Source organism: Salmo salar, chromosome 15 (genome assembly GCF_965601325.2).
Source record: "Salmo salar chromosome 15, fSalSal1, whole genome shotgun sequence".
Lineage (NCBI taxonomy): Eukaryota > Metazoa > Chordata > Actinopteri > Salmoniformes > Salmonidae > Salmo > Salmo salar.
Window position 1 is genome coordinate 46,877,769 of NC_138305.1, and position 20,685 is coordinate 46,898,453.

Below are 20,685 nucleotides of genomic sequence, written 5' to 3' on the forward strand. Positions count from 1 at the left end.
CCTGCATGGGAGTCTTCACTTGGGTGGTAATGAGACTGACCTCCTTTCTGAGTTGAGGCTTAAATACCAATCTAAATGTTTCTGTTGTATCTGTAACTCATTATTACTTAGGGTCTGACATGATATAAGCAACATCAAATAACAGTGCATATCAGGAGCACAGATTGAATATCTGAGTTTCCATGTTTTCAACTGATTCATTTGCCCTGACTGGCTCAACAATCTGCTATCTGTAGTCACATTGATTTTCTTAGTTGGTTTATTAGTTAAAGATATTTTGTGCTGTCAAGTTTTATACGTAAGACTTTCTGGTAGTGGTAGCAGTAGCTCCATTAAATTTTCTCTACTACCTATTGGTGTCTACATAAATATTCTGTAGCCTGTTAGTGCCTATATTTTTCTGGTGCCTTTCAGTTCCCTCTTCTGTTGCATGCTGGTGCCTATATTTTTCTGGTGTCTTACAGTTCCCTTTTCTGTTGCCTGTTGTTGGTGCCTATTAGATCCTTTCCTGTCTGAAAAGTTTTTTAAACATCAAGCTTGTTTTTCTTGTGTTCTTTTTGTTATTTGTGTGGTAGACATGACATGATTGATCTCAACTGCTTTTGAACAAACCTGCAACAATTTGGACATCAGCACTTCAGTGATCAACGTGTTAATGCTCATAGAAAGAGCAGTGTGGCCAATAAAGGTAAAGTTAAATATTTATGAAAATCTAATTGTACCTGAAATGTCAACAATATGGCACATAAAATACATTTTTCCCACCCTGCACTTTCAGAAGTGTGTTTGATTTGCATAGCAACGTGTCTAAGGATGGATTTCACACTTGATTTAGACAGTTCAGTAAGATCCCCCATTCAGAACTGACAGTGAAGCTGGCTAAGAAGTCATCAGACTGGCACAGACAAAGGGACTGGAAATGTCTAAATCAAATGTCAACTACCTTCACGCAGAGAAGGCTACTAATCTAAATCAGAAGAGCAGGCCTACCAAAGGACAACAGAGCCCTAGTCTGTTAGACCAGGGCTTGGGGCCCGGCCCACGAGTTGGATGTGACCAATATGGCCATACACGAACCGAGATTATGCCAGTACAGCATGTTGTCATTACATATACGATTAATCTGTTTGGCATGGTACAGTGGTTGTCAATTACATTTCTTTGACTAAAGACCTACCATGCTATTTGTAACCCATTTCCATGTTTATGATTGTACTTTTGTCATAATATGGGTATCAATAATGTTAGATGAGATATACAGAATCTGTTTTACATTCAGTGAATGTTGACTTGCATATGCAGCAGAATTAATTTATATTTTTCAGAAATCCAGTCATATTTTCACTTTGAAATATTATTTATGTTATATTAATTTCCTACAGTAAGTCCGCACATCATTCAGAAATATATTTTGACACTTTTTTGGAGGAATACTCTGTAGTGGTTAGAGCGTTGGGCCAGTAAACGAAAGGTTGCTGGATCGAATCCCCGAGCTGGCAAAAAAATCCCTGAGCTGTAAAAATCTGTCGTTCTGCCCCTGAGCAAGGCAGTTAACCCACTGTTCCCCGGGCGCCGAAGACGTGGATGTTGATTAATGCAGCCCCCGCAGCTCTCTGATTTAGAGGGGTTGGGTTAAATGCGGAAGACACATTTCAGTTGAAGGCATTCAGTTGTACAACTGACTAGGTATCCCCCTTTCCCTTTATTATATGTTATTTACAATTAATTGTCTTACATAATGTATTTTGACATGACATTGGAACATATGGGGAGTTGTCCACTCACCAGGGACAGGGACATGCTTAAGACAATGGCATTCTAGGAATGAGGAAAGAACTTCAGCTATTATACATAACATAACATAAATGTTTTCTAACAATAACAGATCAAATTTCAAACAGTCTCTTTCCTACTTACAAACAAATGGCTGCACACTAAGTGTGTTTGTACAATAAGTCCAGATGAGATTAATTATATCAATTAGCACATTACATAAGGTTATAATTAAGATGATATCACAAATCCCTTGATTCAGCTTAATCTAATTATTTTTTAAATCTCAGAATTACAAATCATGAAATGAAACAATAGATACTTCTATGGACATTTTTAAATGAAGCGTGCATGATATAAGTGCTTCAGAAAAGTTACCTGTGGGGTTTTATTGTGCACTTTAAACATTATAGTGAATGTAGGTTTTTACAGTTCTTCCTGTTTTTTTCTCAACTCCTTTGCCTTGTTTCCCCATAACAGGAATGGCAATAACAAAGAATGGGCTGAGAGTCCTTGTCCTCCTGGTGACATGCTCTATTTTGGAAACACGGGAATTCATTGAAATTTCAAGCCTTGTTTCACAGGTATTATGTTAACAGTACCTCATGCTGTCCAATAGAAACCTTCAGACTTTATTTAGGAACACATGTAAACAGAATATGAGAAACTTAGTAACTTGATGATATTAGTAAGAGTTAGGCGGTCTACTGTTTAGTTCTTCCACCATAACTATCATGTTTCTTTTGACATCTTGATGGTTTAACTGGTTAGTGTGGAGTCTCGTGATTAGATGATCATACAGTATTTAAACCCCCTTGAAACTCCCAAAACCTATCAAACAGGATATTCTAAATGTGGAAAATATTCTAAGATGATATAAACTCTATGAAGCAAATGTTAATGTGGATACTGACTTTCATTCTCTTGGTAAAGGCATTCAACACAGAGTACGACCCACATCCGTCACATGTTAGGGAAAAAAGAGCAAGTGAGTCTAGTCAATGGATCACCTTTAAATGATCTTGCAAAGCAAAACATCATCCTCTTGAATGACAATTCAAACCATGTATTTAAAAAGAGCATAGGGACTCTTCTCCTGAACGTCACCCTTTCCTCTATTTCAATCCTTACAGTATTATCCAATCGATGGAACTACATAATTGATGTTGAAGTGAACGTGTCAGACATCAAAACAATAGAACAAATTAAGTCAGCTGTGAATTCAACAAGTCTTCCCCTCACTATCAACAACTCCACTGAAATCTCTGATGTTGACATCACTACTGGTAGTTATACTGTTGGGCTTGCAAGTGCTAGGCATTGCTTTTCTAATTATGTAGGAGAAAAATAATTGATTGAATACATTTTTTACATGCACATGTCCTGAAACTCATTTCCATTTCAGTCTGCTACCCAAATGGTACTGGATTCCAGTGCATATGTGAGGACCAGTATCGTTGGTCATATAACAACTGTGTCACGTATGGATCCTGTGATGACATCACTGGTGACACATGTGGATGTATCAATGCAAATCCAGCTGATGGACAGTACTGCCAGCCATACACAAGTAACTTATTATTTGTTTATAAAATACTTGAATCTGTATTAACATATGAATAAACCTGATTTTTGAATTTATTAACACAAATAACTGCTCTGGTTTGATATAACAATGCAAATATATGTTCCATATATTTGATTCAACAGAACCTGTAACTCTTTTTGAGTACTTTGTGGATGTTGAGGTCAATGTCAATGACTTAAAAGCCATAGACGAACTGAAGAACCTTCTGAAAAACCTCAGTTTACCATTCGCACTTAGTAGCATGATCAACATCACTGATCTCAACATAACTACAGGTAAGAAATATTTAAGTTCTTGTTGAATTATTTAATTTAAATCATAGAAAATGATGATTTATACTGATATATTGTTTTTCAGTGTGCTACCCAAATGGTACTGGATTCCAGTGCAGATGTGAGGACAAGTACCGTTGGTCATGTAACAATTGCGCCATCTATGGGACATGTGAGGAAAATACAGACAAACCCTGTGGATGTATTAATGCAATTCCTTCCGATGGAGAGTACTGCCAGTCGGTTCAAAACCCAAGTAAACGCCAAAGTCCTGTTTTTTATAGATTTTATAGTCATGATATTTTTCCTATTTCTGTTAACCAGTTAAGCAATGTTATATTTTCGTTACCTTACAGATTTTCCAGCATGTCCAACAACAACAGCCTCTCCTACAACAGGTAATGTAGGACCAACATATATCTGAGGAATTGTATTAGGAGTAATAGCATTACTATTGTCTTGTCATGTTTTGTCATCTTGATGGATCAAAATCTACTCAATATTAGCAAATTAATGACTGACATTGTTCATTTTCAGTTCCAACAGTACCGCAAACTCTCTATGAGTACATGATTGAAATTGAACTGAACACCACAGACGTTACAGTGATAGATCAACTGAGAGCCATTCTGAGAAATGCTATTTACCCTGTCAGAATCAATAATCTGATACAAATCACTGGTGTTAACATGTCTACAGGTAAGGCTTCAATGTGTAAATTATTATTTTTAACTGCTTACACACCGATGAAGTGTATTTTTGATTTCTTATTCTACTCTCTTGTCCTCAGTTTGCTACCCAAATGGTACTGGATTCCAGTGCAGATGTGAGGACCAGTATCGTTGGTCATGTGACCAGTGTGTCTCTTATGGGAATTGTGATGACATCACATCTGACACGTGTGGATGTATCAATGCCATTCCTCCAGATGGACAGTACTGTCAGTCGGTTCACTACCAAAGTAAGAACCAACATCCTCACACATTTGACTTTTGTAAACATTTTCTAACATGTGTAACTAACCAATATCCTGTTTTCTTCACCTCAAAGACTTCACAGCATGTCCAATAACAACAGCCTCTCCTACAACAGGTAATGTAGGACCAACATATATCTGAGGAATTGTATTAAGAGCCATAGCATTACTGTTGTCTTGTCATGTTTTTGTCATCTTGATGGATCTAAATCTATTTAATATTAGCAAATGAATGACTGACATTGTTCATTTTCAGTTCCAACAGTACCGCAAACTCTCTATGAGTACATGATTGAAATTGAACTGAACACCACAGACGTTACAGTGATAGATCAACTGAGAGCCATTCTGAGAAATGCTATTTACCCTGTCAGAATCAATAATCTGATACAAATCACTGGTGTTAACATGTCTACAGGTAAGACTTCAATGTGTAAATTATTATTTTTAACTGCTTACACACCGATGAAGTGTATTTTTGATTTCTTATTCTACTCTCTTGTCCTCAGTTTGCTACCCAAATGGTACTGGATTCCAGTGCAGATGTGAGGACCAGTATCGTTGGTCATGTGACCAGTGTGTCTCTTATGGGAATTGTGATGACATCACATCTGACACGTGTGGATGTATCAATGCCATTCCTCCAGATGGACAGTACTGCCAGTCGGTTCACTACCAAAGTAATAACCAACATCCTCACACATATGACTTTTGTTAACATTTTCTAATATTTTAAACTAACCAATATCCTCTTTCCTTCACCTCAAAGACTTCACAGCATGTCCAATAACAACAGCCTCTCCTACAACAGGTAATGTAGGACCAACATATATCTGAGGAATTGTATTAAGAGCCATAGCATTACTGTTGTCTTGTCATGTTTTTGTCATCTTGATGGATCTAAATCTATTTAATATTAGCAAATGAATGACTGACATTGTTCATTTTCAGTTCCAACAGTACCGCAAACTCTCTATGAGTACATGATTGAAATTGAACTGAACACCACAGACGTTACAGTGATAGATCAACTGAGAGCCATTCTGAGAAATGCTATTTACCCTGTCAGAATCAATAATCTGATACAAATCACTGGTGTTAACATGTCTACAGGTAAGACTTCAATGTGTAAATTATTATTTTGAACTGCTTACACACCAATTAAGTGTATTTTTGATTTCTTATTCTACTCTCTTGTCCTCAGTTTGCTACCCAAATGGTACTGGATTCCAGTGCAGATGTGAGGACCAGTATCGTTGGTCATGTGACCAGTGTGTCTCTTATGGGAATTGTGATGACATCACATCTGACACGTGTGGATGTATCAATGCCATTCCTCCAGATGGACAGTACTGTCAGTCGGTTCACTACCAAAGTAAGAAACAACATCCTCACACATTTGACTTTTGTAAACATTTTCTAATATTTTAAACTAACCAATATCCTGTTTTCTTCACCTCAAAGACTTCACAGCATGTCCAACAACAACAGCCTCTCCTACAACAGGTAATGTAGGACCAACATATATCTGCTGAATTGCCTGAAAAACAATAGCATGACAATTGTCTTGGGATATTGATGGATTTAAATCTACTTAATTTTAGCAAATGAATGACTGACATTGCTCTTCTTCAGTTCCAACAGTACCGCAAACTCTCTATGAGTACATGATTGAAATTGAACTGAACACCACAGACGTTACAGTGATAGATCAACTGAGAGCCATTCTGAGAAATGCTATTTACCCTGTCAGAATCAATAATCTGATACAAATCACTGGTGTTAACATGTCTACAGGTAAGACTTCAATGTGTAAATTATTATTTTTAACTGCTTACACACCAATTAAGTGTCATTTTGATTTCTTAATCTACTCTCTTGTCCTCAGTTTGCTACCCAAATGGTACTGGATTCCAGTGCAGATGTGAGGACCAGTATCGTTGGTCATGTGACCAGTGTGTCTCTTCTGGGAATTGTGATGACATCACATCTGACACGTGTGGATGTATCAATGCCATTCCTCCAGATGGACAGTACTGCCAGTCGGTTCACTACCAAAGTAAGAAACAACATCCTCACACATTTGACTTTTGTAAACATTTTCTAATATTTTAAACTAACCAATATCCTGTTTTCTTCACCTCAAAGACTTCACAGCATGTCCAACAACAACAGCCTCTCCTACAACAGGTAATGTAGGACCAACATATATCTGCTGAATTGCCTGAAAAACAATAGCATGACAATTGTCTTGGGATATTGATGGATTTAAATCTACTTAATTTTAGCAAATGAATGACTGACATTGCTCTTCTTCAGTTCCAACAGTACCGCAAACTCTCTATGAGTACATGATTGAAATTGAACTGAACACCACAGACGTTACAGTGATAGATCAACTGAGAGCCATTCTGAGAAATGCTATTTACCCTGTCAGAATCAATAATCTGATACAAATCACTGGTGTTAACATGTCTACAGGTAAGACTTCAATGTGTAAATTATTATTTTTAACTGCTTACACACCGATGAAGTGTATTTTTGATTTCTTATTCTACTCTCTTGTCCTCAGTTTGCTACCCAAATGGTACTGGATTCCAGTGCAGATGTGAGGACCAGTATCGTTGGTCATGTGACCAGTGTGTCTCTTATGGGAATTGTGATGACATCACATCTGACACGTGTGGATGTATCAATGCCATTCCTCCAGATGGACAGTACTGCCAGTCGGTTCACTACCAAAGTAAGAACCAACATCCTCACACATTTGACTTTTGTAAACATTTTCTAATATGTTTAACTAACCAATATCCTATTTTCTTCACCTCAAAGATTTTACAGCATGTCCAACAACAACAGCCTCTCCTACAACAACAACAGCCTCTCCTACAACAGGTAATGTAGGACCAACATATATCTGCTGAATTGCCTGAAAAACAATAGCATGACAATTGTCTTGGGATATTGATGGATTTAAATCTACTTAATTTTAGCAAATGAATGACTGACATTGCTCTTCTTCAGTTCCAACAGTACCGCAAACTCTCTATGAGTACATGATTGAAATTGAACTGAACACCACAGACGTTACAGTGATAGATCAACTGAGAGCCATTCTGAGAAATGCTATTTACCCTGTCAGAATCAATAATCTGATACAAATCACTGGTGTTAACATGTCTACAGGTAAGGCTTCAATGTGTAAATTATTATTTTTAACTGCTTACACACCGATGAAGTGTATTTTTGATTTCTTATTCTACTCTCTTGTCCTCAGTTTGCTACCCAAATGGTACTGGATTCCAGTGCAGATGTGAGGACCAGTATCGTTGGTCATGTGACCAGTGTGTCTCTTATGGGAATTGTGATGACATCACATCTGACACGTGTGGATGTATCAATGCCATTCCTCCAGATGGACAGTACTGTCAGTCGGTTCACTACCAAAGTAAGAACCAACATCCTCACACATTTGACTTTTGTAAACATTTTCTAACATGTGTAACTAACCAATATCCTGTTTTCTTCACCTCAAAGACTTCACAGCATGTCCAATAACAACAGCCTCTCCTACAACAGGTAATGTAGGACCAACATATATCTGAGGAATTGTATTAAGAGCCATAGCATTACTGTTGTCTTGTCATGTTTTTGTCATCTTGATGGATCTAAATCTATTTAATATTAGCAAATGAATGACTGACATTGTTCATTTTCAGTTCCAACAGTACCGCAAACTCTCTATGAGTACATGATTGAAATTGAACTGAACACCACAGACGTTACAGTGATAGATCAACTGAGAGCCATTCTGAGAAATGCTATTTACCCTGTCAGAATCAATAATCTGATACAAATCACTGGTGTTAACATGTCTACAGGTAAGACTTCAATGTGTAAATTATTATTTTGAACTGCTTACACACCGATGAAGTGTATTTTTGATTTCTTATTCTACTCTCTTGTCCTCAGTTTGCTACCCAAATGGTACTGGATTCCAGTGCAGATGTGAGGACCAGTATCGTTGGTCATGTGACCAGTGTGTCTCTTATGGGAATTGTGATGACATCACATCTGACACGTGTGGATGTATCAATGCCATTCCTCCAGATGGACAGTACTGCCAGTCGGTTCACTACCAAAGTAATAACCAACATCCTCACACATATGACTTTTGTTAACATTTTCTAATATTTTAAACTAACCAATATCCTCTTTCCTTCACCTCAAAGACTTCACAGCATGTCCAATAACAACAGCCTCTCCTACAACAGGTAATGTAGGACCAACATATATCTGAGGAATTGTATTAAGAGCCATAGCATTACTGTTGTCTTGTCATGTTTTTGTCATCTTGATGGATCTAAATCTATTTAATATTAGCAAATGAATGACTGACATTGTTCATTTTCAGTTCCAACAGTACCGCAAACTCTCTATGAGTACATGATTGAAATTGAACTGAACACCACAGACGTTACAGTGATAGATCAACTGAGAGCCATTCTGAGAAATGCTATTTACCCTGTCAGAATCAATAATCTGATACAAATCACTGGTGTTAACATGTCTACAGGTAAGACTTCAATGTGTAAATTATTATTTTGAACTGCTTACACACCAATTAAGTGTATTTTTGATTTCTTATTCTACTCTCTTGTCCTCAGTTTGCTACCCAAATGGTACTGGATTCCAGTGCAGATGTGAGGACCAGTATCGTTGGTCATGTGACCAGTGTGTCTCTTATGGGAATTGTGATGACATCACATCTGACACGTGTGGATGTATCAATGCCATTCCTCCAGATGGACAGTACTGTCAGTCGGTTCACTACCAAAGTAAGAAACAACATCCTCACACATTTGACTTTTGTTAACATTTTCTAATATGTTTAACTAACCAATATCCTATTTTCTTCACCTCAAAGATTTTACAGCATGTCCAACAACAACAGCCTCTCCTACAACAACAACAGCCTCTCCTACAACAGGTAATGTAGGACCAACATATATCTGCTGAATTGCCTGAAAAACAATAGCATGACAATTGTCTTGGGATATTGATGGATTTAAATCTACTTAATTTTAGCAAATGAATGAGTTGACATTGTTCTTCTTCAGTTCCAACAGTACCACAAACTCTCTATGAGTACATGATTGAAATTGAACTGAACACCACAGACGTTACAGTGATAGATCAACTGAGAGCCATTCTGAGAAATGCTATTTACCCTGTCAGAATCAATAATCTGATACAAATCACTGGTGTTAACATGTCTACAGGTAAGGCTTCAATGTGTAAATTATTATTTTGAACTGCTTACACACCAATTAAGTGTATTTTTGATTTCTTATTCTACTCTCTTGTCCTCAGTTTGCTACCCAAATGGTACTGGATTCCAGTGCAGATGTGAGGACCAGTATCGTTGGTCATGTGACCAGTGTGTCTCTTATGGGAATTGTGATGACATCACATCTGACACGTGTGGATGTATCAATGCCATTCCTCCAGATGGACAGTACTGCCAGTCGGTTCACTACCAAAGTAAGAACCAACATCCTCACACATTTGACTTTTGTAAACATTTTCTAATATGTTTAACTAACCAATATCCTATTTTCTTCACCTCGAAGATTTTACAGCATGTCCAACAACAACAGCCTCTCCTACAACAACAACAACCTCTCCTACAACAGGTAATGTAGGACCAACATATATCTGCTGAATTGCCTGAAAAACAATAGCATGACAATTGTCTTGGGATATTGATGGATTTAAATCTACTTAATTTTAGCAAATTAATGAGTTGACATTGTTCATTTTCAGTTCCAACAGTACCGCCAACTCTCTATGAGTACATGATTGAAATTGAACTGAACACCACAGACGTTACAGTGATAGATCAACTGAGAGCCATTCTGAGAAATGCTATTTACCCTGTCAGAATCAATAATCTGATACAAATCACTGGTGTTAACATGTCTACAGGTAAGACTTCAATGTGTAAATTATTATTTTGAACTGCTTACACACCAATTAAGTGTATTTTTGATTTCTTATTCTACTCTCTTGTCCTCAGTTTGCTACCCAAATGGTACTGGATTCCAGTGCAGATGTGAGGACCAGTATCGTTGGTCATGTGACCAGTGTGTCTCTTATGGGAATTGTGATGACATCACATCTGACACGTGTGGATGTATCAATGCCATTCCTCCAGATGGACAGTACTGTCAGTCGGTTCACTACCAAAGTAAGAAACAACATCCTCACACATTTGACTTTTGTAAACATTTTCTAACATTTTAAACTAACCAATATCCTGTTTTCTTCACCTCAAAGACTTCACAGCATGTCCAACAACAACAGCCTCTCCTACAACAGGTAATGTAGGACCAACATATATCTGAGGAATTGTATTAAGAGCCATAGCATTACTGTTGTCTTGTCATGTTTTTGTCATCTTGATGGATCTAAATATATTTAATATTAGCAAATGAATGACTGACATTGTTCATTTTCAGTTCCAACAGTACCGCAAACTCTCTATGAGTACATGATTGAAATTGAACTGAACACCACAGACGTTACAGTGATAGATCAACTGAGAGCCATTCTGAGAAATGCTATTTACCCTGTCAGAATCAATAATCTGATACAAATCACTGGTGTTAACATGTCTACAGGTAAGGCTTCAATGTGTAAATTATTATTTTTAACTGCTTACACACCAATTAAGTGTCATTTTGATTTCTTAATCTACTCTCTTGTCCTCAGTTTGCTACCCAAATGGTACTGGATTCCAGTGCAGATGTGAGGACCAGTATCGTTGGTCATGTGACCAGTGTGTCTCTTATGGGAATTGTGATGACATCACATCTGACACGTGTGGATGTATCAATGCCATTCCTCCAGATGGACAGTACTGTCAGTCGGTTCACTACCAAAGTAAGAACCAACATCCTCACACATTTGACTTTTGTTAACATTTTCTAATATGTGTAACTAACCAATATTCTATTTTCTTCACCTCAAAGACTTCACAGCATGTCCAACAACAACAGCCTCTCCAACAACAGGTACTTTTTTGAAATACCTACTGAAAAACATGACATAGTTTTTGCAATCCATAGAATTGTAATGTTGTCATGTCTATCGATAACATCCATTAGGCTACATTTCATGCTATTCAAGTCATATTTTTATTATTTACAGTCCCTACTATAGCTGATCCCACAACAGCACTAATCACAGTAACCAGTGAGGGCTGTCCAATGAGATAAAGCAGTTCATCCCACAACACAGCTGATCACAATTACCAGCAAATACTATCAAGTACCTGTTAATAGAGTTTGTTCTGATCTTCAGTTCATCACACATTTGTCACAATCTCTCTGTGTCTCTTTCACTCTCTCACTCTGCTTTAGACTCATCAACACGTGAGCCCAGCACTACAGATCAAATAACTACAGTTGATGCCACAACACAACGGACCACAGTTACTAGTAAGTATCATCAAGTTGTGGAGAACAAAGCTTGTCTGAAACAGAGTTTACCACCAAAACATGTAACACTCAATCACTATCCCACTGGGCACAAACTGGTTGAAAAAAACATTATGTCAACGTATTGTGATGTGGAATCTACGTGGAAAATACAGTGAGGGAAAAAAGTATTTGATCCCCTGCTGATTTTGTACGTTTGCCCACTGACAAAGAAATGATCAGTCTATAATTTTAATGGTAGGTTTATTTGAACAGTGAGAGACAGAATAACAAAAAAAATCCATAAAAACGCATGTCAAAAATGTTACAAATTGACTTGCATTTTAATGAGGGAAATAAGTATTTGACCCCTCTGCAAAACATGACTTAGTACTTGGTGGCAAAACCCTTGTTGGCAATCACAGAGGTCAGACGTTTCTTGTAGTTGGCCACCAGGTTTGCACACATCTCAGGAGGGATTTTGTCCCACTCCTCTTTGCAGATCTTCTCCAAGTCATTAAGGTTTCGAGGCTGACGTTTGGTAAATCGAACCTTCAGCTCCCTACACAGATTTTCTATGGGATTATGGTTTGGAGACTGGCTAGGCCACTCCAGGACATTAAAACCTCTTACATCTAGGCGTTCCACCAGCGGAACCCCGTTCCGCCAGCGGAACCCCTAGCCAACAGCCAATGGGATCGCATGGAGCGAAAAACAAATACCTCAAAAATCCAATAATTTCAATTTTTCAAACATGTGAATATTTTACACCATTTGAAAGATAAACCTCTCCTGAATCCAACCACGTTGTCCGATTTCAAAAAGGCTTTACAGTGAAATCAAAACATTAGATTACGTTAGGAGAGTACATAGACCAAAATAACCACACAGCCATTTTCCAAGCAAGCATATATGTCAATAAAACCCAAAACACAGCTAAATGAAGCATTAACCTTTGATGATCTTCATCAGATGACACTCCTAGGACATTATGTTATACAATACATGTATGTTTTGTTCAATCAAGTTCATATTTATATCCAAAAACAGCTTTTTACATTGGCACGTGATGTTCAGAAAATGTATTCCCACCAAAAACTTCCTGTGAATTTACAAAAATACTCATCATAAACATTGACAAAATACAAAACAATTATTTTAAGAATTATAGATACAGAACTCCTTTATGCAACCAACCGCTGTGTCAGATTTTAAAATAGCTTTATGGAGAAAGCACATTTTCAATATTCTGAGTACATAGCTCGCCATCACAGCGAGCTATTCAGACACCCGCCAAGTACGGGGCAACCTAAACTCAGAATTAGTATTAGAAATATTGTATTACCTTTGCTGATCTTCGTCAGAATGCACTCCCAGGACTGCTACTTCCACAAGAAAAGTTGTTTTTGTTCGAAATAATCCATAGTTATGTCCAAATACCTCAGTTTTGTTCATGCGTTCAAGTCACTATCCAAAGGGTAACGCGCGAGCGCAATTCGAGACAAAAAAAGTCAAAATGTTCCATTACCGTACTTAGAAGCATGTCAAACGCTGTTTAAAATCAATTTTTATGGTATTTTTTACGTAAAATTGCGATAATATTCCAACCGGACAGCAGTGTATTCATTCAAGGAGGAAAAGAAAAAACAGCATGCTCGAGGGAACGCGCATATCCAATCTCTTTGTCCTCAGGTTAGACCACTCAGTAACTGAGCTCCTATACTCTGCCCAAAGACAGGAGAAGGCTCAATCCACTTTCTGAAGGCTTTAGACAGCCAATGGAAGCCTTAGAAAGTGCAACGTAACAGCACAGATACTGTAGTTTCGAAAGGGACTAGAAAGAAGAACTACATTTCTCAGATCCTACACTTCCTGGTTGAATTTTTCTCAGGTTTTTGCCTGCCATATGAGTTCTGTTATACTCACAGACACCATTCAAACAGTTTTAGAAACTTCAGAGTGTTTGCTATCAAAATCGACTAATAATATGCATATTCTCGTTTCTGGGCAAGAGTAGTAACCAGTTTAAATCGGGTACATTTTTTCATCCGGCTGTGAAAATACTGCCCCCTATCCATATCAGGTTAATGTGCTTCTTCTTGAGCCACTCCTTTGTTGTCTTGGCCGTGTGTTTTGGGTCATTGTCATGCTGGAATTCCAATCCACGACCCATTTTCAATGCCCTGGCTGAGGGAAGGAGGTTCTCACCCAAGATTTGACGGTACATGGCCCCGTCCATCGTCCCTTTGATGCGGTGAAGTTGTCCTGTCCCCTTAGCAGAAAAACACCCCCAAAGCATAATGTTTCCACCTCCATGTTTGACGGTGGGGATGGTGTTCTTGGGGTCATAGGCAGCATTCCTCCTCCTTCAAACACGGCGAGTTGAGTTGATGCCAAAGAGCTCCATTTTGGTCTCATCTGACCTCAACACTTTCACCCAGTTGTCCTCTGAATCATTCAGATGTTCATTGGCAAACTTCAGACGGGCATGAATATGTGCTTTCTTGAGCAGGGGGACCTTGCGGGCGCTGCAGGATTTCAGTCCTTCGCAGCGTAGAGTGTTACCAATTGTTTTCTTGGTGACTATGGTCCCAGCTGCCTTGAGATCATTGACAAGATCCTCCCGTGTAGTTCTGGGGTGATTCCTCACCGTTCTCATGATCATTGCAACTCCACGAGGTGAGATCTTGCATGGAGCCCCAGGCCGAGGGAGATTGACAGTTCTTTTGTGTTTCTTCCATTTGCAAATAATCACACCAACTGTTGTCACCTTCTCACCAAGCTGCTTGGAGATGGTCTTGCAGCCCATTCCAGCCTTGTGTAGGTCTACAATCCTGTCCCTGACATCCTTGGAGAGCTCCTTGGTCTTGGCCATGGTGGAGAGTTTGGAATCTGATTGATTGATTACTTCTGTGGACAGGTGTCTTTTATACAGGTAACAATCACAGATTAGGAGCACTCCCTTTAATGAGTGTGCTCCTAATCTCATCTCGTTACCTGTATAAAAGACACCTGGGAGCCAGAAATCTTTCTGATTGAGAGGGGGCAAATACTTATTTTCCTTATTAAAATGCAAATCAATTTATAACATTTTGTTATTCTGTCTCTCACTGTTTAAATAAACCTACCATTAAAATTATAGACTGATCACTTCTTTGTCAGTGGGCAAACGTACAAAATCAGCAGGGGATCAAATACTTTTTTCCCTCACTGTACATTGGATTTGAAAAAGTCATCAACGTAAAATTTTGTTTTGAGGGAGAAATTTCAACCACAGGCTTATGTCATCATGGTAACCAAATTTCAACATAGTCAAACCTTGTCTAAAATATGTTGAATTTGTACCTTTCAAACAATGTCAGATCTTCAAGGTTCTATCCATTATCAGAAAAAAATAACAATACGGTGGACAGTACCTCCTACTGGAGTATTGATCTATCTTCAATTACCCTTTGGTGACCAGTGGGGTATCACAGTGCTTAATCCAAAAGCAGAACCAAATGACCTGGGTTGCGTATGAGATTACATTAAAATTGGCCTACATGGTGCAAGAGATCAATGATGTTCGAGATCCTGCACAGATTATTACAACAATTGTGAAGATCTCCACAGACCTGTGGCTACTTAAGCCTGCTATCTTGAACATACATGATTTATATAATTACATAAGAAGAAATGTATAGTTACAGTAACCTCAAAATGTGGCCACGGATATGTTACTAATTTTAAGGTTGACTTTTCCATTCTTTTACTTTTATTTTGGTTGAGTTGGAGATGTGAATCCAACATATAATTTGTTAACTTGTCAACAAGTTAATACGATACTTATTGTATTTCAAAAGTGATATTGAATTGTGTTTGGTTGTTGATGCAACCAAATATCAACATTTGAAGGAGATTTGTCTTCTTCTTGGATAGTTCTATTTATGCCACTGACTTAGTCTGGCTTGAATTCCAGTTTGTTTACAAATTAATAATTGATTTGTTGTATTCACGTCTCCATCTCAACAAAAAATTGAAGTTAAAGAATAGTACTACATCAAATCAAAATGTATGCAAAGTGCATTTAACTTTTGATTTGATTTAGTCCTACTCTTTAACTTCCAGAGCTTGATCAACTTCTCAACCAAAAATGTCCCAATTATCCACGTTGAAATGACGTGGTGTGCCCAGTGGGTTGTTACTTCCATGCTATTCACTCTACAACAACTGCACCCAAAACAGAACAAAGTACTACAGTTGACCTCACAACACAACTGACCACAGTTACCAGCGTGTGTATGCTAATATTTTTTAGTTCAGACCGATGTTGCGATAACGTGTCACTATCTGCCACAACAGAGCTGACAGCAGTGAACAGTATTCTAATTAAGCAATAAGGTCCGAGGAGGTGTGGTATATGGTCAATATACCACAGCTAAGGGCTGTTCTTAGAACGACGCGACGTGAGTGCCTGTATACAGCCCTTAGCCATGGTATATTGGCAATATACCACAACCACCAGAGGTGCCTTAGTTCTATTATAAACTGGTTACCAACGTAATTAGAGCAGTAAAAATAAATATTTTGTCATACCCGTGTTATACGGTCTGATATTCCACGGCTTTCAGCCAGTTAGCATTCAAGGCTCGAACCACACCGTTTATAAGGGGGTGGGGCCAAAAACGACACCCCCCTCGGGCCTTATTGGTTGTGCTTCTAAAGGCTAGATAATCCCTCCACCTGACAGGTGTGGCATTTAAAGAAGCTGATTAAACAGCATGATCATTACACAGAAGCACCTTGTGCTGGGGACAATAAAAGACCACTCTAAAATGTGCAGTTTTGTCACACAACACAATGCCACAGATGTGTCAAGTTTTGAGGGAGTTTGCAATTGGCATGCTGACTGCAGGGAAGTCCACCAGAGCTGTTGCCAGAGAATTGAATGTTCATTTCTCTACCATAAGCCGCCTCCAACGTTGTTTTAGAGAATTTGGCAGTATATCCAATCAGTCTCACAACCGCAGACCACGTGTAACCTCGCCAGCCTAGGACCTCCACATCCGGCTTCTTCATCTGCGGGATCATCTGAGACCAGCCACCTGGACAGCTGATGAAACTGAGAAATTTCTGTCTGTAATAAATCCCTTTTGTGGCAATTGTTTTTTTTGGAATGCCCTCTCAGGCCCACCCAAGGCTGCGGTCCTGCCCAGTCATGTGAAATCCATAGATTAGGGCACAATTAATTTATTTCAATTGACCGATAATATGAACTGTGACTCAGTAAAATGTTTGAAATTGTTGCATGTTGCGTTCATATTTTTGTTCAGTATATGTTTTGAGGTTGGACTTTAGCACTTATAGCACGTTAGCACTTAGGGCGCACCAGTTGGTGTCACCTCATTAGTCAGTATGTGTTCCATCTCTGCTGGGTTGTCCATCTCGTTAGTCGGAAGGATGTTTAACCTGTGTTGGCACAGGTGATATTTAAGAGTGTCTGGCTTACTGCTCCAGTTGTGCAGTCGTAAGACCTTTAGTTGACTCTTCCTATTTTGATTTCTAGACATACAATAATTTGTCTGATCTTCCCTGTTTTTGTTTTGCTCCACTTTTTGGTTTGCTTACTGTCTTAAAGTTTGGTGTGGGTGTTTCTTTTGTTTGCCTCTTCTTGAGCAAATTTAGTGAGCGCTTATGGTCGGTGCCTTTTATGTTTCAGTTGATGTTGCTAGTCAACTTTCAGTGGACACCGCCATGAGTGTCTTTCAGAACCCCTCTTAAAACCCCATCATATTATTTTTGGTTGTTGTTAGTGACTCTTTGTTAGTTCCCCCTTCTGTTTGAGCAACATTATTTGTTTTTCTTGTCGGGGGAACGTAACAACATGGGGAGCTCTTCCGGGATTTTGTTTCCCATGAGTATGGTAGTCATTCTAGTCACCTACTCTGAAGCTCTAATGTGCCCAGATATTTGAGTGTTCAAAATACACTTTTGTGGTAGAGTTTCCGTACCTTTTGTGGTAGAGTTTCCGTACCTGACATCCACCTTGAGGGGTTATAAGGGTTGGTGGAATCATTTTGAAAGTTGCATAAACACACAGACTTATAAAAAATGTCTGGACTTTAAGCACATTTGTGAAAAACCCTACATGGGAGATGCTAGATAAATGTACAAAGGTGAATCTGGTCGTCATTGTAAAGCGTTATGACATCAAAAGTGGTATTTGGCGATTCAAAAGCATTAGTCAAAGATTTGATCGTTGCTGTTTTGGTGGAGGAGGAAATCCTCTCGGAGAGAGGTGCTGATGAAAAGGGTGCTACGTGTAGTAGAGTACGACCTGTAGACGTGCAACTAAGGATGTTAGAACTAAAGGCAAAGTTGGAGCAACAAATTGTTTAGCTTGAACAACAGATATTAGTGTAAGGACCGACTCCGGAGATGAGAAGCAGGTACGGGGAGTTGACATTTAATTATGAACAGACAAGAGCAAGACAGAAACAGCGTCAGCACACAGATACACAATGACAAACAATGCAGCAGCGGGGAACAGAGATGGGGAACTGACAAATATAGGGCAGGTAATAAACAGGTGATTGAGTCCAGGTGAGTACAATAATACGCTGATGTGCGTGACGGGGAAAGGCAAGTGTGCATACTGATGGTGGCAGGAGTGCGTAATGCTGGGGAGCCTGGCGCCTTCGAGCACCAGGGAGGGGGAGCGGGAGCAGACGTGACAGTCCCCCCCCCCCTCCCTAGGGGCGCCCCCGGCGTCCCACCTGGGCAAGCCTGGCGGGCCGGGCGAGGCACGGGCGCTGGACGAACCGGGTGGGCGTAAAATCCAGACGCACCGGCAGGGGCGTGGGAGCCTGGCGAACCGGCTGAAGCGTGGGAGCCTGGCGACAAATTGGTGCATTCACCTTATGATATCCAGTGGAACAACCACTTTACAATAGTACATCTATATCTTTTTTTTTGGGGGGGGGGGGGGGGGGGTTAGAAGGATTACTTTATCCTATCCCAGGTATTCCTTAAAGAGGTGGGGTTTCAGGTGTCTCCAGAAGGTGGTGATTGACTCCGCTGTCCTGGAGTCGCGAGGGAGCTTGTTCCACCATTGGGGTGCCAGAGCAGCGAACAGTTTTGACCGGGCTGAGCGAGAACTGTGTTTCCGCAGAGGTAGGGAGGCGAGCAGGCCAGAGGTGGATGAACGCAGTGCCCTTCTTTGGGTGTAGGGACTGATCAGAGCCTGAAGGTACGGAGGTGCCGTTCCCCTCACAGCTCCATAGGCAAGCACCATGGTCTTGTAGCAGAACAGTTACAGTGTGGTTACAGTGTGTTAGTACAAGGTGTGGAGATGGGTTGCATGAATGTTCCTTTGTATAATGTGGAACTGAAGTCTGATCTTATTTCTGGTTCTGTTGTCATTGGAGTGAGGCCTAGCCTACCGGTGATGGGGATGTCATTAATTTTGGGAAATGATTTGGCTGGAGGGAAGGTCGTGCCAAATCCTGTCGTTTGTAAGGAACCAAGTGTAGAGGAACCTGATGGGCTATCAGAAGAGTACCCTATAGTGTTCCCAGCGTGTGCCATTACACGTGCTATGTCTAAGAAAGTTGCCGGCAACAAGTCTAGTGTTGAGGAGGATGTCAGTGATTCCACCCTAGTTGAGATGTCAGATGTTTATGGGTGATCCTGACTTGTGAAACCTCCTGAGTTGACCTCTCTTTTGAAAACCCCAAAGGTGAGTAGGTTTGTAGGACGGCTTAAGGAAGAGAGGGTCCGTACAGTTGACACTTCGATATCTTGGAAGCAGCTGATTGCTGAACAGAGTAAGGGTGTTTCCCTCTCCCCTCTTTTTGCTGAGATTTGTCCAGAGGAGGAGTTTGATGAAGTTTGTGTGGGTTACTTTGAAAGAGATGGTATTCTAATGAGGAAATGGTTCTCGCGCCACTTCTGGGCAAGACGATTGTCCCTGTGTATCTCAAATTGATGTCCCAGTTACGCTTCGACAAGAGATACTGAGTTGGCTCACGGTGGTAGTATGGCAGACCATTTTTGAGTCAACAAGACATATGACCGGACCTTGCATAACTTCTTCTGGCCAGGTCTGAAACAGGATGTTGTGTCTTACTGTAAATCCTGTCATGCCAGAGGGCAGGTAAACTGAACCAAGCTGTACCAGTTGCACCTTTGCAGCCTATTCCTGCTTTTGTTGAACCTTTCAGCAGAGTTCCGGTAGGACTGTGTTGATCCTTTGCCAAGGGTGATAACCAGTTTCTCTTAACCATCACTTTCGATGTGGGTGACCGAGTCCTGGTTTTGTTGCCCAATCAAACAACATGCCTATCGAGTATAACCTGAAAAGAGAGAGAAACTCCAGTGAGGTGGAGTTCATGCTTGAGCACGGCATTACACAACATGGCAACAGTCCGTGGAATCGCCCTGCATATTAGTACCTAAGGCAGATGGGTCTCTGCGGTTTTCTTCTGATTTTCAGAAACTCAATGCCGTTACTAAGTCGAACTTATACCCTTTGCCCAATGTTGACGATTGTGTGGACCGGATTGGTGCTGCTAAGTACAATGCTGCTATGTATGACGATAACATATTGAGCACACT

The 20,685-nt window shown here is 39.7% G+C and overlaps 1 protein-coding gene across 4 annotated transcripts in view; it reads left to right on the forward strand.

Annotated features, from left to right (window-relative positions):
* The window catches only part of LOC106599432 (uncharacterized), a 38,975-nt gene that overhangs the window by 214 nt on the left and 18,076 nt on the right, over window positions 1–20,685 (forward strand). The window contains exons 2-40 of one of the 4 annotated variants that reach the window (XM_082961825.1): window positions 576–688; window positions 2,254–2,357; window positions 2,707–2,761; window positions 2,907–3,059; window positions 3,179–3,343; window positions 3,484–3,636; window positions 3,719–3,889; window positions 3,990–4,031; window positions 4,171–4,332; window positions 4,424–4,594; window positions 4,684–4,725; window positions 4,866–5,027; window positions 5,119–5,289; window positions 5,379–5,420; window positions 5,561–5,722; window positions 5,814–5,984; window positions 6,074–6,115; window positions 6,245–6,406; window positions 6,498–6,668; window positions 6,758–6,799; window positions 6,929–7,090; window positions 7,182–7,352; window positions 7,442–7,504; window positions 7,634–7,795; window positions 7,887–8,057; window positions 8,147–8,188; window positions 8,329–8,490; window positions 8,582–8,752; window positions 9,537–9,599; window positions 9,730–9,891; window positions 9,983–10,153; window positions 10,243–10,305; window positions 10,436–10,597; window positions 10,689–10,859; window positions 10,949–10,990; window positions 11,131–11,292; window positions 11,384–11,554; window positions 11,644–11,685; window positions 12,034–12,111. In XM_082961825.1, the coding sequence (XP_082817951.1) occupies window positions 2,256–2,357; window positions 2,707–2,761; window positions 2,907–3,059; window positions 3,179–3,343; window positions 3,484–3,636; window positions 3,719–3,889; window positions 3,990–4,031; window positions 4,171–4,332; window positions 4,424–4,594; window positions 4,684–4,725; window positions 4,866–5,027; window positions 5,119–5,289; window positions 5,379–5,420; window positions 5,561–5,722; window positions 5,814–5,984; window positions 6,074–6,115; window positions 6,245–6,406; window positions 6,498–6,668; window positions 6,758–6,799; window positions 6,929–7,090; window positions 7,182–7,352; window positions 7,442–7,504; window positions 7,634–7,795; window positions 7,887–8,057; window positions 8,147–8,188; window positions 8,329–8,490; window positions 8,582–8,752; window positions 9,537–9,599; window positions 9,730–9,891; window positions 9,983–10,153; window positions 10,243–10,305; window positions 10,436–10,597; window positions 10,689–10,859; window positions 10,949–10,990; window positions 11,131–11,292; window positions 11,384–11,554; window positions 11,644–11,685; window positions 12,034–12,111 (4,732 nt within the window). In that variant the 5' untranslated portion in view covers window positions 576–688; window positions 2,254–2,255. The remainder of the gene's footprint in view (window positions 1–575; window positions 689–2,253; window positions 2,358–2,706; window positions 2,762–2,906; window positions 3,060–3,178; window positions 3,344–3,483; window positions 3,637–3,718; window positions 3,890–3,989; window positions 4,032–4,170; window positions 4,333–4,423; window positions 4,595–4,683; window positions 4,726–4,865; window positions 5,028–5,118; window positions 5,290–5,378; window positions 5,421–5,560; window positions 5,723–5,813; window positions 5,985–6,073; window positions 6,116–6,244; window positions 6,407–6,497; window positions 6,669–6,757; window positions 6,800–6,928; window positions 7,091–7,181; window positions 7,353–7,441; window positions 7,505–7,633; window positions 7,796–7,886; window positions 8,058–8,146; window positions 8,189–8,328; window positions 8,491–8,581; window positions 8,753–9,536; window positions 9,600–9,729; window positions 9,892–9,982; window positions 10,154–10,242; window positions 10,306–10,435; window positions 10,598–10,688; window positions 10,860–10,948; window positions 10,991–11,130; window positions 11,293–11,383; window positions 11,555–11,643; window positions 11,686–12,033; window positions 12,112–20,685) is intronic. The other 3 variants (XM_082961826.1, XM_082961827.1, XM_082961828.1) reach the window with 3 other exon arrangements.